General features: G+C 43.2%; 2 protein-coding genes across 4 annotated transcripts in view; one reads left to right on the top strand and one right to left on the bottom strand.

Moving 5' to 3' along the window:
* Positions 1-5108, bottom strand: part of KPNA1 (karyopherin subunit alpha 1) — a 67673-nt gene extending 62565 nt beyond the window's left edge. For both annotated transcript variants that reach the window (XM_087888357.1, XM_034411094.3), the window contains exons 1-2: positions 4854-5108; positions 1917-2075 (exon numbers count right to left, since the gene is read on the bottom strand). The gene's annotated coding sequence lies outside the window, so the exon portion shown is untranslated. The remainder of the gene's footprint in view (positions 1-1916; positions 2076-4853) is intronic.
* The window catches only part of FBXO40 (F-box protein 40), a 36376-nt gene continuing 23096 nt past the window's right edge, over positions 4467-17746 (top strand). The window contains exons 1-2 of one of the 2 annotated variants that reach the window (XM_034411090.2): positions 4471-4574; positions 6255-6319. In XM_034411090.2, the coding sequence (XP_034266981.1) occupies positions 4544-4574; positions 6255-6319 (96 nt within the window). In that variant the 5' untranslated portion in view covers positions 4471-4543. Of the gene's footprint in view, positions 4575-6254; positions 6320-17746 lie in introns of both variants that reach the window. The other variant, XM_034411092.2, reaches the window with a different exon arrangement.

Raw genomic sequence — 17746 nt, 5'->3', positions numbered from 1 at the left:
ATATACAATTAATAGTATCTCAATTATTACAATTCCCTAGTTAAATAGAGCTTTTTTTCTTTTGTGTTTTAAAATCCTGAACTCTCCTCTTTTTCCCTAAATTTCCCATTGTTTGCACCTACCTTTTTTGGTGAAGAAAAAGAAAAGAATTCTGCCTGCCTAATTTTCCAAACTTGCAGCAACAGCAAAGCAGTTTCAGTTTTGTTTCTCAGCGTAGCTAGGGGGAAAAAAATCAGCACTCTTTGCAAGGAAGCAGAAGAGCCCTGAGCAAAACAGCTGAGACAAATCAGCTGAGAGCCGGGAGGCCAATTAGCCTATGCTGAAGCTCCGTGGGCCAATAAAATTACAAAAAAAACCACCGAACCCTTTGTTAAATTGCTGGCTCCCCCGCCCCTCGCCCACCACTATTTATTGGCAATAAATAGTGGTGCGGAGGGGTGGGGCAAGCCAGCAATTTAACAAAGGGTTCGGCTGCACCACTGGCTCTAGGGCGGCCCTTTGAAGCCCCGCGGCAAGAATTTGAAGTTTTTTTTTCCTCTAGCCATCGGAGGCAGCAATAGATGGGGAGTGGGCGGGGTAAGCGAACGGCCGGCGATCCAACAGAGCAGAGAGTGAGGGTGAGTGAAGGCGTGGAAGCTGCTTTCTCCATCCTGCTCTCTTGCGTCCGGAGCCGGTGGGGAACCACGTGGCAGCCCATGTGGATCCCAGGCCGCGGAACTCAGGCTAGGGAAGGGGTGGGCAATGGTGGCTCTTTTACAACCTGTGGCCTCAACTCCCAGCCAAGCTGTCTCAGGAATTCTGGAAGTTGAAGGCCACAGGTTGTAAAAGAGCCACAATTGCCTACCCCTGGCTACGGTAGGCTGGCGCCGCGCGGGTGGGAGGCGAGGGGTGGGCGAGTCAGCAATTTAACAAAGGGCTCGGCCGAACCCCCTAGAACCCCCAGAATCCCACCACTGTGTAGGCCCCTCTTGATCTTGAGGCCCTAGGCTGAAGCCTAGTTAGCCTATAGGAAAATCCGGCCCTGACCCTCTGGAATAAACTAAAAAATACTACTATTGATAAATACCTCCTCTATCTCATATAAAAACTATATTCTAACTCCACCTTCAAAGTAAGGTGTAACCCATAAGGGACTTTATCTGGCTCAATAAGTGTACAAAGAGGACTACATCAGGGATAAATACATTTAAGTGCTTTGGGGTGGTTTTCCATAAGAAAGGTATTTGGAACCACATGATGCAATCAACTGTTAGATCTTCAAATGCTATCAAACACATTTTTTACATGGGTGGAGGACAATTAGTCCCCATAGCCTTAAAACAAGTTGAGGCTAAAAAACTGAGACAAATTCTCTATGAGGAACAAGCAAGATTTTTTTTTTGAAGAAAGAATCTTTAGAAACCAAACAAATAAAATTTCTGCGATCCATTTTCACTGCACCTAACAGGACATCAAACGCCCAGTTGAAAATTGAGGCAGGAATACCAAATTCAGGTAAGGGCCTGGTTGAAAATTCCATTCTTCCCAGAGGGCTTGACCCCTTTAGTCCTGATAGACAACGTCCCCTCTTCCTGTAAACAAGCGATAGAGCATAAGTTGGCCTTCTATGGACCTTCCCCACTGTTTTTAATATCCCTATGATCAAGCCAAGCAAGTGGTTATCAATAGAATAAGAGACATGAAGTTCCAGCTAGAATTTAACAGGATATCTCTCTACAGCAGAAATCAGATTAAATGGGATGTTTGGGAACCAGCAAGGTGTCTGGAAGACCTGATTTTTCCTAAGAACAGAATAGCATTTTTTAGAGCTAGACCTAATATCCTCCCCTTAGCACTCCTGCAAGGCAGGTATGATAAAACCCCAATAGCTGAGCGAATGTGTACATGTGGCAATGGGGAAGTTGAAGATATCTCACATGTCCTATTGCGTTGCAAGTTCTACAGGTACATCAGATCAATGTATATCCTCCCTCTGTTGGAGAGATTTCTAGGGAGATCAGATAATTTCCATGTGCACCATCTCCTTCAGGATTCGAATCCAGCTACCATTCTTGCAGTAGCAAAATTTTGTGCTGCTGTAATGATAATAAGGAAAAAACACCTAAAGATTCATATTATTACTTTGCTTAGTTATTTTCCAATAATTTTTAGAGAACATATTTATTTTAATATTTAATTCTTGTGCTGGTCTGTAACTGTAATAAAGATTGATTCTGATTCTGCCAAAATTTTGATCACGTGACTTTGGGCATGCTGCAATGGTCATAAGTGTGAAAAACAGTCATGTTTTTCAATGACGTTATAACTTCAAACGGTCACTAAATGAACTGTTGTAAGTCAAGGACTACTTATATACAATTACTGTATAGCTAGAAAGAAACACAGAACAGTGATGAGATGTGACGGAGAACTGGGAAAACAATTAACAATGGATTGGCAGGTTTAATCACAATTTGCTACTGACTAATTTATAAACAGGGATTTAAACAAAGTCTATTCATTTATCATTATTTTCTCATATTGTGTGCTCCATGTCTGTAGTGATCATGTGTCCTCATTATAAAGAATAGTCCTTTATTTCAGAAAGCCATTCTTTAGATTATTTTTTTTACAAGTTTTATTGGTTCCCCCCAATACACACCCGCATATTTTTTGAAACAGAGCATTAACTGTATCACATCATATCATATACAATTTATCATATTCAAATATATTTTACTTTGTTACAGTTTCTGCCAAAGTGTTCTTTTTCCATATTTATTAATCAACTTTTAATTTTTCTTTTCTTATTTCTATAAACAGTATCTTCTTTCACCCTCAAATTCTATTTTTCCCATTCTTAATAATTTTCCATTCTCCTTTAATTTTTTAAAATAGTTCATTCTTTATCTTGATATATTTAAACGTATTCAGGAATGCCTTTCCTCCATTTCATCTTTTTTGATTTACAGCAATCTTTCTTCTCTTTCTCTTCCTTTCCCTCCCTTCTTTCATCCTTTTTACCTTCATCTTCCCTCCTCTCCTATTCCTTCTCTACTTCCCTTTCCTTTTTCTCCCTCCTCCTTTCCTCCCCGCTATTTAACCTTCTCTCCTACTCTTATTTCCCTTTCCTGTCTTCCTCTCCTCTTCCCTTTCTTCTGCTCCTCTCTCTCCTTCTCCCTTCCTTCAATCTCCCTACTCCTTTTTCTGTCTCTCTCTTTTGCTATTTTTATTTTCAATTCAGTGCTTTTGCTATGGTCCAGGCATCCCCGTTTTTCTTCTCTTTATATCATATATTCGTCAAGATTTCCATCATATTATTAAAATTCTTAACATTGTATTTCCAACTTATTTCATATTTACCTTAAAATCTTTTCAATTTAATTAACTTTCCACCCTTATTTTCATTTAATAGTTATTTTTCTTTTTCCCTATCATTTCAGTTACTTCCAATTATTTTTACATTTGGACCATTCTACATCTGCTGGTCCACTTACAACATTCTTATATTATTTATCTAACATTTCAATTTCATTTAGATTAATAATTTAAAAAAACACAATTTGTCATTTAACTTTTAATCTACAAACAGTACCACTTAACACAGTCTTTCACATTCATGTAAAAATATGGAAATTGAATTGCTTTTTTAAAAATAAATGTACATATTCTGTTTGATTGTAGATATTTTTCTTAGAATATACATTTTTGTAAACTTTTCCTTTGTTTTGCTCTTTAAATTTTTTTGGTAAACTAAGTTATAAACATAGCAATTAAATATTGTTATCCTTATATGAACCCCTTTTAGATTTGCCCCTTTTTCTGGTTTGTCCTTTATTTTTTCGAACAAATTGTGGTTACTGTTGATATGCTTCAAAATGAGGTTAAAAAGAAGTTTGCAAGGAGTAAAATAGTAGGATCTGTGCCTTAGTTCAGGCCTGATACATTTCTATAAATCCAGAGTAAAGCTCATTAGAAAATGGAATGAAAAGCTGCTGCTAAGATGGAAGAAAGGAACAATCAACCCATATCTACTTTCAAGCATCTAAACTATGATTTGGACTTGGGTTATTACTTAACTGTTAATGTCAGTAAGATTCATATAAATAGTTTAAACTTTTATGTCTTCAGACAAGAAAGCTAATATTTTGTACTGAATAAAGATTTGTGATCTAGCTGCTATGTATGGAAAAGGCTGAGGACAAATATTTGTAGTGAAAAATAAAAGGAAGAAGGAATGCAAAACTTTCTCTATAATACAGCAAAGAAAATACCATTGCCCTTTACTGGTAATATTGTCCTCTATTAAGATATGAATCACCTGTTCAACAGCTATTCTGTTAAATATCACTCTAGCAGTAGTGGAGAGAAATGCCATGAAAGGACAGTGTTCCATAAAGTGAATCATGCTGCTGAGTTCATCAGTTTTATTTTTAACAGTCCATGTCACATGGATCCATTTCAGTTATTTTATTTCCTGCCTCCTCAGATTTCTTTGTGCAGTGTTTTGCTCCAAGCATTCTCCGGCCATTTCAGCTGAACTGGATAAATCCAAGAGAACTTTATGTATATGAAAAGAGATTGTACATTTAACGGTAAGACTTTTTTAAAAAACCCTTTTGAACAGAAGCTGAAAGATAAACCCTATATTGTTATGTCAAAATCACCATCAAAAAGAATAACTTGCAGTTAATTTGCAAATTGTTTTGTCCAAATATTTAGACTATTTTGAAGCTTGAAGGATTGATTAAAGTTGGGACTGCAGGTTTACAAACTATACTTCCACTAGAAAATAAGAAATATATATCAAGTTGATTAACTGAAGAGAGATATTAAGCATTAACCTATTTGAGCTAACCGCTTCAGATACTTACCTCCCTAAATCCCATCAGCAGTTGCACAGTTTATGTATAAGTTTACATGTAGTCTCAAAGTTTACTTATCTTGGTTATTTTTTTTTCTGTCCTGTGTTTATTCTACTTCCGTCAACAGATGATAGTCAGCCTAAGGTATGATCTCATCTTTAGAATCTGTTTTCAGTGCCAGGGCTCCCTCCCTTAGGATATTAAATCAAAAGAAGGCCAGGAGTGCTCTTATTTCTCTTCTGATCAGCTTAGAGCCAGAGTGGACAGAATGATAATGTAATGACATCACACAATTGTTAGCATTGGAATGTCAGTGGTTGTGCATTGTTTTTGAAGTGTGTTACTGTGATTTATATACCATTCTTGTTTTATGACAAATACCATGGAGAAATTGTATTTTATTTTTTGGGAATTTGTCACCACTCATCCAAGATGAAATTTCTGGGAGGAAGTGGGTTGGGAACATTTAAAAAAAGAGCTTTTATACTTGCATCTAGCCCTCAACCTGTCTATCTTTGTATCAAATAATAACAAGGAATCTTAGTAAATGAAAAAAAAAACTTTGTACTAAGTAATAATGATGATTTATAATGAAGGGGGCACAATGGTTCAGATTAAAGACATTGAACTTGTCAGCTGGAAAACTGACAGCCTGGTTTTGAGACCGGAACTGTGTAATGGGCTGATCTCTTATTACTTGCCCCAGCTCCTGCCCACCTAGCAGCTCAATAGCATGCAAATGTGAGTAGATAAATAGGTACCATTTCGGTGGGAAAGTAACAATCACTTAAGTATGAGTCAGCAGTATGCTGCAGATGCCAAAAAGGCCAATGGAGTCCTAGGCTGCATCAACAGAGGGACAGCATCAAGATCACTTGAAGTTATAGTACCATGTTATATTGTACTGGTAACAGCAAACTTGCAATATTGCATCTAGTTTTGGTCATCATGGTACAAAAAGACATTGAGACTCCAGAAAGAGTTTAGAGAAGAGCAACAAAGATGATCAGGGGTCTGGAGGTTAAACGGTTGCAGGAACTAGGTATGTTTACCTTAATGAAGACAAGGAGCAGGAGTGACATGATATCAGTCTTCCAATACTTGACAGGCTGTGACAGAAAAGAGGAAGTTGACCTATTTTCTAAAGTATCTGAGAATAGGACAAGAAGTAACAGATGAAAGATTATTAAGGAGAAAACCAATGTAGAACTAAGAAGACATTTCCTGATGGTGAGAACAGTTAATCACTGGAATAGTTTGTCTCTAGAAGTTGGGTACTCGATCACTGGAGGTTTTCAAGAAGAGACTGGACAACCATTTGTCCAGAATGATATAGGGTCTCCTGCCTTGAGCAAGGACTTGGATTAGAAGACCTCCAAGAATCTTTCCAACTCTGTTATTCTGTTATAGGAAGGCAGGCTAGCAGAACTTTATGCAGACAGATGTCTGAGCAGCTGGGAGTCAAAAGGAATGCAGTAGGTCATTTTTAATTTTTTTATCACACCTTTATTATTTTTATATATAATGCACAGTGAAGAACATATTAATTCTCCTTTCTCCAGTTCCTCCACAATAACAATCCTGAGAGATGAATTGGGCTGAGAGATCGAATGGTCCAAAGTCACCCAGCTGGCTTTCATGTCTAAGGCAGGACTAGAATTAAGACTTCTGGATTCTTGCCTAAAGCCTTAACAACTAGACCAAACTGGCCCTCTCTCTAAAGGCATTTATCTATGAATGGGTATACATACATACAATACATCCACATCCACACCTGTATACCTGTTTGTGTCTGTGTCTATACAGGTATTCCTCATATAGTGACAGCCTTGATTAGTGATAATTTGCAGTTACGGTGGTGATGAAAACCTAACTTTATGACCAGTCCTTGCATTTAAATCTTTGTAAGTCTGCAAAGCAAAGGAAAGCTGAAGTAAGATCATAAGCTCAGTTGCAGTTGCACTTAGCAGCTACTTTGCATAAGGACTATTTTCTGCTTCCAACTGTGGTCGCTAAGCGAGGACCATCTGTATTTGATATCTTTGCTGGAGTAGATATCATTGGTATCTCTGATCTACAATACTGAGGATAGCTATAGCTGGACTTGAACCTGATCTAAGATCTCAGTTGAAGAAACAAGTTATTATTATGAAAACAAAGATAACAACAGGGAAATTCATTTTCTCTAATCATAAAGAACCCCATGTGTTTTTCATATATGAGACAAATACATATTGTCAAGTACATATTGTCCATGCTTTCCAATGCCACGCATGATTGTTCATGCTGATTTCATGAGAACAGAGTTTGCCAGAGTAAACAACAACAACAACAATAATAATAAAATAAATAAAAGAATAAAAGAAACTCAAGATCTTGTGGGACTTTAGGATTCAGACTGACAGGCATTTGGTTCACAACACACCTGACATAACAATAGTTGAAAAGAAAGAAATATGGTTCATTGATATTGCAATACCTGGTGATGCACGGATTGAAGATAAGCAGCAAGAAAAAATCACAAAGTACTGGGACTTGCAAATTGAAGTTGAGCGACTGTGGAAAAAGAAATCGTGTGTTGTCCCGATTGTAATTGGAGCCCTTGGAGCAATACCCAAAGGGCTACCCCGCTATTTAGAAATTCTAAATTTGCCGGACTTGAACATTTTGACTCTACAAAAAACCACCTTACTCGGAACAGCTTACATCCTCCGACAATACCTTAACAGTTCCTAGGTCCTTGGTTAGGACTCGAGCTGCTGAGCTATTAACCAACTTCAAAGGCTGTGAATCTCACTAAAGATTAAATAATAATAATAATAATAATAATAATAATAATAATAATAGCTTTTATTGTCATTGTATACCATGTATACAACGAAATTGATTTAGCCTCTACTGGTGCAATCCATAACAAAAAACACAAGACAATACAGTTCCCAATTTATATAAGTAATTGGGGAAAGAAAAAACTAGTCATACGTTTCCATATGTACGTGGAGTGATTTGATTGTGTTTAGGAGTCTGACAGCCAATAGGTAGAAGCTGTTTTTAAACCTGTTTGTCTGGCTGCCTATACTTCGATGTCTTCTGCCCGATGGTAACAATTGTGACAATTTTCTCTCAGTTTTCTATCATCATAGAAGTTAGGGGAGAAAATGTACTGCAGGAAGCAGGTTCAAAGGAAGAGTTCTGAAAAGTAAGCACCATCTTCAGGCTGATCTTGTCTCCTCAGGACCATTTTGAACATGTTCCTGTTTTCTTTGCAATATAGGAGTGCCACCATCTGGGATTTTTTTTTAACTTCCCACTCTAGCCCACCGCCCTGGTGTAATATGAACATCCAAGTACTAACCAGGCCCATCTTCTTCTTCCTTCTCAGCCCTAACAAAGTCAAGCAGATCCTGAAGATTATATCTTCAGATCAGGAGAAAAGAGAGCAAGTATTTCATCTTTGGTTTGCTCTCTGTCCCTAAGTGTTTCTTATGGTCAAAAGAATAAAAGTACAAAGAGTCAATGTTTTTGAGTTGCATCGAGAATTGGTCACAACCTCAAATAGCACCCCAGATTGGATAGTGCCATTTGGCAGCTTAGAGATGCCAGGTCAACATGAAGATGAGGTTAATGCAGTAGTGAAATGTAAAATTTGTTAGTACCAGTTCTGTGGGCATGACTTGGTGGTGGTGGTGGTGTTGTAATGTGACTGGGTGGGTGTGGCCAACTTTCTTCTTTTTACTTTTACAAGCATTTTTTCTACAACCTTAAGAGGTTGCAGAAAAAAAATGCTTTTAGAAGCCTCTGATGATCAGGCAACTCAGCTGGGATCGCCAGAGGCTTTTAAAGGCATTTTTTTCCCCTACAAACTCTTCGGCTGAAGAGGTTGCAAAAAAAAATGCTTTTAAAAGCCTCTGACGATCCCAGCTGAGCTGCGGGATCATCAGAGGCTTTCTTTTTACTTTTAAAAGCATTTTTTCATCCGAAGAGGTTGCAGGAAAAAATGCTTTTAAAAGTAAAAAAAAAAAATCCCGCGGCTCAGCTGGGCATTGGGGTGGGGGGGCAGGGATCCTTGCTACCGGTTCTCCGAACCACCTGCTGCCATCGCTACCGGATCGGGTGATCCGGTCCGAACCGGGAGCATTTCACCCCTGGGTTAATGGTTTTTCTTTTGACACTTTTTTAATCATTGTGATGAGTGGAAACTAGGGCACCAGGGGCAGGTTTCAAAACCCATTGCTACCGGTTTGCTTGTGGGTGTGCTCGCGCGAGAAGCTTCTGCGCATGCGCAGAAGTGTCTGGGTGGGTGGGCCAATCCGGGGCGAACCGGTAGCAACCCACCACTGTAGGGCCTACTAAATTTCATCAATGGATGCAGCCTCAGTTTTCATAAAATTACATAGGCTGACGAGGGAAATGCAGGAAACAACATTGTTAAGATTAGGTCCCGCTACTCTTCCAATAGACCATGTTAAGGAGGGGAAAAAAGCAAAATCATTCTTATACCTGGTATAGGAGTAAAAAAAAAAGGGAGGAGGAAATTTTACTCCCTAACCCATTTTTTATTCTGAAGGGGGTTACTCAATTAAGACAGGGTCCTCATCTAGCGAAGGATAGAAAAGTAAACTTAGGCCTAACTCTGTTGTTGTTCAGTCACTAAGTCATGTCCAACTCTTTGTGACACCATGGACCATAGCACCCCAGGCCCCCCTGTCCTCCACTGTCTCCCTGAGTCTGCCCAAACTCATACCCACTGCATCGATGACACTATCTAACCATCTCATCCTCTGTCACTCCCTTCTCCATTTACCTTCACTCTGTCTCAACTTCAGGGTCTTTTCCAATGAGTCCTCTCTTCTCATGGCCAAAGTATTTGAGCTGCAGCTTCCGTATCTGTCCTTCCAAAGGACAGTCAGAGTTGATTTCCTTTAGGGTTGACTGATTTGATCTCCTTGCAGTCCAAGGGACTCTCAATAGTCTTCTCCAACACCACAATTCAAAAGTCATCAATAAGTCTAGTGCTTGATAACAGGGTTTTACTCTAGACCACCTGGAAGTTAAGTTGAGACAGAAATTTTCAGGGAAAGATGTCAATTATGCATGTATCCAGAAGTTACCCAGCTTCAAGGCCAAGATAGGCAGAGCATAAAGTATGTTAAACTACTGTATGGGAAGGATGGGAGAAAAGAAGAAAAGACTTAAGCTACAGCAGATATAATGAGAATAACTAAATCTTCATGATGACAAAGGGCAATTCACTGCTTTAGTGATTCTTTTCTAATATGCAGTAAGATTTACACTACCCAGCTTTTTATGTATTTCAAAGAGCATTGAGCCAAGTACAAGTCAAATCATATCAAATGTTCACAAAATTCTTCTAAAATCTAGCCAGTGAACCTGACTGACAGACAAATTAGGTGCTCATAATTCAATCCTTAGACAAATCAAAGATGGTTATCAAAAGACCTTTCACTCCATGCAACTCTTCAGTGATTCATCCTTCAACCAAATAAAACTGCAATCCAGAGCCATGGCAGTTTACAGAATGATCTCATTTTGAGAGTATAAAGGTAAAGGTAAAATTTCCCCTCGCACATATGTGCTAGTCGTTCCCGACTCTAGGTGGTGGTGCTCATCTTTGTTTCATCTTTGTTTTTAAAGCTGTCCGAAGACATCTCCATGGTCATGTGGCTGGCATGACTAAACGCCAAAGGCACACAGAGCAATGTTACCTTCCCACCAAAGGTGGTCCCTATTTTTCTACTTGCATTTTTTACGTGCTTTCAAACTGCTAGGTTGGCAGAAGCTGGGATAAGTAACAGGAGCTCACCCTGTTACGCGGCACTAGGGATTCGAACTGCTGAACTGCCGACCTTTCGATCGACAAGCTCAGCATCTTAGCCACTGAGCCACTGCATCTTTGTTTTTAGGCTCATTGGTCTGTTTATATTTTCTGGAAATAAAGTTCATTGCGAGTTGAACCTTTAAATTCGCCCACTTGCCAATCCCTTGCTCCAGCATGAGACCCAAATGATTAACAATATGTGTCAATTCAGATGGTTGAACTGAAAGCCCTACACATGGCCCTTGTTCCAGTGCTGGCCCAAGACATTGCACTGTAGCTGAAGTAGCCAGAGCTGACCCTGAGTATTTGCCTCCTTGCTACACAAATATTATAAGAATGCAGGTATATTTATAGCTCATAGTAAATTAATCATCTCTATGAGACATTATGATTTTCTCATTATGCTTAAGTAGGGTTCATGTTAGCCTAATGATAGGGGGAGCTGCAAAATGAGCAATCTCTGTTGGATAACTTCACTAATTTTGTAGCATGTCTAGAGGCTAACTTCAAGAATCCAACTTCATTTGGGTCTCATACTGGAGCGAGGCATTAGCAACTGTGTCTTCCAGTTACGAAATGTGTTATCTCTAATAGGTTAAGCCTTTAGGTCAGAAGTATTCACTGAGTTTCAGCTATGTATTAGCTCAGAATTTGGACTAGAAGAAAATAAACTCAACTTACTGGTATAAAGGACTGCCAGGCAAAATACAGAATGATCTCATTTAGGAAGGGATTCCACAAACTGTGATAACCTGACCTGCTCCAGCATTAGTGAAATAATTGTAATGAAGTATGGATAGGGGGGAAAAAGATATTTATTGCAGACATTTTGCTGAGCTGTGTCTGTGAGTCTTCTGCCAAATAAGCCCCCATCTGAATAAGGAGCTAAGTTGTCGGGAGACCCAAGATTTATCGCTGTACTCAGTGTAAAGCCTGACAGTAATCAAAACTGACTACTTAACATTCATTGATTTCTTAAAGGAAAGGCTTATTTCATCTGGCCGAGAGTAGATGACATGAAAGTTTCTTTAATTTGCTTCTGATAATCTTTATAGTCAATTGCCCATATTTGAAAAGACTGATGAAAATTCAGACTGAAGGGGAGACAACCTTAAAAGGAGCTCTGTTGAGCCATCATGGAAACTGGAATCAATGGAAAAGATTTTATAAACTATTCCAAAAATGGTGGGGGGTTTTGACAGGTATCATACTTTTCCTGGTAAGATGTTAAGCTGAAAAACCAGAGAATACGAAACCCTTACCTTGGTATAATTCAGAGAATTATGATTTCCACCTGCAATTGATGCAGTGATTTCACTTTTTTCCTCAGCCATTCATAAACCATGAATGGTTATCCATATAAAAATGTTGATAGAAGTTCACCTAGAGTTTTAGATAGAACTTTGGTAGAACCTGCTATACCTAGAGACAAAAAAGATCCTCAATTTCCTAGAATTGTAAGGAATCAAAATTGTTTTAACGGAGTACCTAACAGATTTCAAACTCATAAGTAAGATGTTGTATAATAGTGTCATTGTATAATATAAAGATTACTGTACTGGAACATACTGACTTTGTATAAATATACAAAAGGATGAAGGCTATTGCTGAGCACATTGTAAGCCGCCCTGAGTCTTCGGAGAAGGGCGGCATATAAATCAAATTTAAAAAAAAAAAACATACTGTATTGGTTTTAACCCTGATATCATTGGTTCTCAGATCTTATCATGCAGATTTCTTAAATAGAGAAGACATACTTGATGATGAGAGAGGGACAGAAATGCTGTGGCAAAAGTATCAAAATGATGCTGAAATTCTTGATTCTAAGAAAAACCAAAATGATTGCAGTCAAACACAAATTTTGTACCACTAAATAACAATTTTGCTATTTAAACAATAACAACAATAACAATAACAAATTTGAGACAGAAGACAATAGTAGGAAAAGGATTCAAGATGAATGAAGCTTCTAAAAACAACCCAATTCCAATTAAGAAGAACAACATCAACTATAATCAGAAGCAGTTTATGTGCTATGCAAAAACTTAAGATGTAAAAATAAAAGAAAGAATGGAGGAAGGGGCATCAAGCAAAGGTACATGGACATCCATGGAGGTCAATGGAGGCAAATTCCCAAACCCTTTCTTTTTTGTATTTGTTTGTAAGTACTAATGGGAGGAACTTTGATTATGATATCACAATACATGTGTTATGTCCTTATAAGGGCATCCGCCGGGGATTGGCTAATCCACTGGCGGGAGATTTAAACAACTGTCATTGGGCAGCTGAGTCTGCCGGAGCGTATTTAAAGAGCCCCGGCAGCACAGCCGCCCGTCTGTTTTTCGGAGCTGAATAAAGGTTCTGAAGGGACCAGAGCTGGTCGCGTCTTTCTTTCCCTGCACCGATCTAACACTGGCGATGAAGGAATCAAGAACCAAGCGACGAACCTTGTGGCACGAAGCCAGCAACAAAGAGCTAGTCACTAGGAGCTGAAGTCACACGTAGGAACCTTCCAGCGACATGGCAGCACCAGAAACCGCACTGCTGACCCTCGCACCCTTCCGCCCAGGGAAGGAAAAATGGAAGTCCTACATGATTAGGTTTCGGCAGTTCCTGAGAGGCAACAACATCCGAGACATCGATGATGACTGAAGGAGAGCACTGTTCCTGGCCCACTGAAGCACCGAAGTCCTGGAGATGGCAGTCGACCTGGTAGCGCCAAGGGACATTGAGGAGTTGCCATGGGCCGACCTGCAACAGATCCTGCAGGACCACTACGCACCGACGGGAACGCCGGTTGCAAACCATTTCACCTTTCACCAGAGAGACCAGAGAGAGGGTGAAACGATCAAAGAATTTGTGGCTGCCCTGCGCCAAATCGCTGCCAGCTGCGAGTTTGACCATGAGGACGATGCAATAGCAGACCGCATTGTGTTTGGCATGAGGGACAGAGCCCTACAGAAAAAATTCCTGAGCAAAAAGAAGCTTGTGCTCGCAGATGTGGTAGAGGAAGCCACGGCTTCCAAAACATCCAAGAGAGCGGCAGCCGCGATGCTTCGGGCTAAAGGGATCCACAAGATCCACAGGTCCCCACAGTCATCTACAGAAGAATCTACTGCTGGATCGGAATCAGAGGAGGAAGAGGCTGTCCATAAAGTCTCCAGACCCCCGAAGCGGGAAACCGCTCAGAAAAGTGACCGGGGGGAGCGCTGTGCCAGCTGCAGAGGAGACCATGCCAGGGCTAACTGCAAGTAGAGGGATGCGACCTGCAGACGTTGCAACAAGAGGGGTCACATCGCTGAAGCTTGCAGAGCCGAAGAGCCAGCTCCAGAGCCATCCAGCCACCGGCCACGCGAAAATCAGGAGGACAACGCGAGATCATCCAGACGGTCCTCCTACCAGTCCAGACATGATGAGAGTGACAGGAACTGGAGGAGAGCAGTCCACCAGATGACCATCGACTTCTCCAACGACGACTCCGCCACCAAGTGCCACATGACCGTGCGCGTGGAAGGGACACCATGCACCATGGAAGTAGATTCGGGCTCAATCTACTCCATCATGGATTGGCAGCAGCTCAAGTGCATCAAACCCGGCGTCAGCAAAAAAGACCTGAAGCCCCTGCGCTCCAGATTAGTCGATTTCGGAGGAAACCCAATCGGAGTCCTGGGAAGAACTTCACTACAGATCTCCTACCGCCAGTTCCAAGGCGACCTCCCCATCACCATCGTTGACCACAGCCGACTGACCCTGCTGGGCATGGAGTGGTTCAAGCCTCTAGGGCTCGAAATCAAAGGGGTCAACCAAATCCGGCAGGATGAACTCAACACACCCCTCGAAGAGTTCAAGGAAGTCTTCGATGGTAAGCTGGGGAAATTTGTGGGGAAGCCCATTTCCTTTAATCTTGATAAGGCAATTACACCAAGCTGATAGCCCAAGGCATCCTGGAGCCAATCGATCATGTGACATGGGAGACGCCCATTGTGACCCCCATGAAGCAGGATGGAACTGTGCGCATCTGCGCCGACTGTAAATGTTCCATAAACAAGGCCCTGCAGCAGAGCACATACCCAGTCCCAGTGGTGCAACATCTGCTGCATTCACTTGGGAGTGGATCAATTTTTGCCAAACTGGACCTGGCCCAGGCTTGCCAGCAACTCAGTAGACGAAAAAACTGCGGAGGCTCAAACCATTGTCACTCACAGGGGCGCATTCAAATGCAACCGTCTCCAGTTTGGAGTCAGCGCAGCCCCTGGAATTTTCCAATCAATGATGGAACACCTTCTCCAAGGCATTCCAGGGGTGGTGCCGTACTTTGATGATGTATTAATCTCCGGGCACTCCAAAACCCAGCTACTTGAGCGATTGAAGCAAGTTCTCCAGCGCTTTAAGGAGAAGGGTTTGAGAGTCAGGAGAGACAAATGCATCATTGGGGTCCAGGAGGTCGAGTTCCTGGGCTATCTCATAGATGGCACTGGCATACACCCCACCAAATCAAAAATTAAAGCAATTCACGAAGCTCCAGCCCCCCAAAACAAAGCAGAGCTTCAAGCCTTCTTGGGACTGCTGAACTTCTACAGCGTTTTTTTAAAACAGAAGGCCACAGCTGCTGAGCCACTCCATCGCCTGTTGGGGAAAGCGGTACCGTGGAAGTGGGGGAAGGAAGAGGAAACAGCCTTCTGAACCATCAAAGGGCTACTCTCCTCAGACAGCGTGCTCATCCAATATCATGAGACGCTCCCACTACTGCTGACCTGCGATGCATCACCTTATGGAATTGGAGCAGTTCTCAGCCACCAACTTCCCAATGGCACAGAAGCACCCATCGCATTTTTCTCCAAGACCATGTCCAGCGCCGAGAGGAATTACAGCCAGCTGGACAAAGAAGCACTGGCCATCGTGGCAGGCACCAAACGCTTCCACGAATATGTAAATGGCAGGACTTTTACTATTGTAATGGACCACAAACCGTTACTTGGGCTCCTGGCCGGGGACAAACCCACCCCGTCATTCATGTCACCCAGAATGACACGTTGGGCAATATTCCTGGCTGGCTACGCCTACAGACTCATCCACAGACCTGGAACGTCCATAGGAAATGCTGACGCGCTGAGCAGATGCCCATCCAAGGAGCCAGTGGAAGACCCCGCACCCACCCTCAGCCTTCTTCACATCGACGCCGGCAGAGACTGCCCAGTCACATCCGCAGACGTGGCAGTCCACACCCAGAGGGACCCCGTCCTCAAGCAAGTATGATCGTGGGTCCTGCGAGGCTGGCCTAACGAGAAACTGGCAGAGGAATTCAGCCCATTCGTTCGGAAGCAACAGGAGCTGTCCACGATGAAAGGCTGTCTTCTATGGGGAGACCGAGTGCTGATTCCCAGCGCCTTGCAGAGGAAGACGCTAGAAACGCTTCACAACGGACACCCTGGCATCGTGCGGATGAAAGGACTGGCACGGAGTTACGTCTGGTGGCCATCCCTGGACAAAGACATCGAAGAGTGGGTCGCCAGATGTGACCCGTGCCAGGAGGTATGCCCTGCCCCCGCTCAAGCCCAATCCTCGGAGTGGGAGATCCCCAGCTGCCCTTGGGCACAGATCCACATCGACTTCGCAGGTCCGATGCAGGGGCAGTACCTCCTAATCGTCGTGGATGCCTTCTCCAAGTGGCTAGAGGTCATCCCCATGGCATCCACCACTTCTGAAGCCACCATCAGGGCACTCTGGCGCCTATTCGCAATGCACGGGCTGCCAGATCTCCTGGTCTCGGACAACGGCCCCCAATTCACATCCAAGACCATGGAGGAGTTCCTGGCTGGACGGGGCATCCACCATGCCCTCTCAGCCCCCCTACAGGCCAGCTGGCAACGGACAAACTGAGAGAATGGTGAGACTGACCAAAGAAGCGCTCACCAAGATGGGCACGGGCGACTGGCAGGAAAGAATAGACAACTTCCTCCTCACCCAGCACATCACGCTGCATGCCACCACCCGAAAAAGCCCGGCTGAATTGTTGATGGGCAGACACCTGAGGTCGCCCTTGGACCGGCTACACCCCCAGTACAACCCAGAGGTGTCAGCAACGGCCGCCCGCCCGCTTCGCGCCTTTGCCATAGGAGACCTGGTGTTTGCGCTAAACTTCCATGGCTCGCCGAAGTGGCTGAAGGGGAAGATAGAGAGCACAACCGGCCCAAAGTCCTACCGAGTGAAACTGGAAGATGGACAGGTCTGTAGACGTCTCATCGACCAACTCTGGAAAAGGTGGGGGGAGTCGGGTCGAAACCTCCCCGACGAGGTAGGCCTACAACACCCCGATGAGGTAGACCTGCCACATCCCTATGAGGGAGGTCTGCCACCCACCGACGAGGTAGGACTGCGACACCCCGGCAGGGTGGAGCCGCACCGTTCCAACGAGACGTGCCATAGACGATCCAGGCGAGTAGATCGGTACCCACAGGACGAGGGGAGTCAGCACGGCACCGGCAAGGGGACCAGCCATCACCCCAGCAAGGGGGACCCCCACCTCAACGGCCAGGTAGACCGGGGACGACCCAGGGAGGGAGCGTCACCCCCCCAGCGAGGACGGCCCCCGACTCCCCGGTGAGGGAGACCGCCAGCACAGCACGGTAGACCGGGGACACCCAGAGGAGAGGGACACACAATGCCCCAGCAAAGCCAACCAACGACCCACCGGTGAGGGAGACTGCTGCGACCATCCCGACAGGGTCGACCAGCACCACCCCGGCAAGGTCGACCAGCACCACCCCGTGAGGTCGATCAGCACCACCCCTGCGAGGTTGACCCGCACCAGCCCGACAGGGTAGGCAGACGACAACCCAGCAAGGTCGACCGCCCGCGTCATCAACCCAACTCGCGAGGTGACACCCAACAACGTCAACAACAACAGCATCAACAACAACATCAACAACAACAGCAGCAACAATAACAACATCAACATCAACAACAACAGCATCAACATCAACTGGAGCCGCAGAAGTCAAAAGGAACACCAGTGGACTTACCGGACTTTGGACGGCACCCACTGAGCGACAGCGATGTCCAG

The sequence above is a fragment of the Pantherophis guttatus genome, chromosome 2 (genome assembly GCF_059756535.1).
Source record: "Pantherophis guttatus breed Tessera chromosome 2, ASM5975653v1, whole genome shotgun sequence".
NCBI classification, from domain to species: domain Eukaryota; kingdom Metazoa; phylum Chordata; class Lepidosauria; order Squamata; family Colubridae; genus Pantherophis; species Pantherophis guttatus.
The sequence above is the reverse complement of the archived record's forward strand: the minus strand, read 5'-3'. Positions and strand labels throughout refer to the sequence as shown.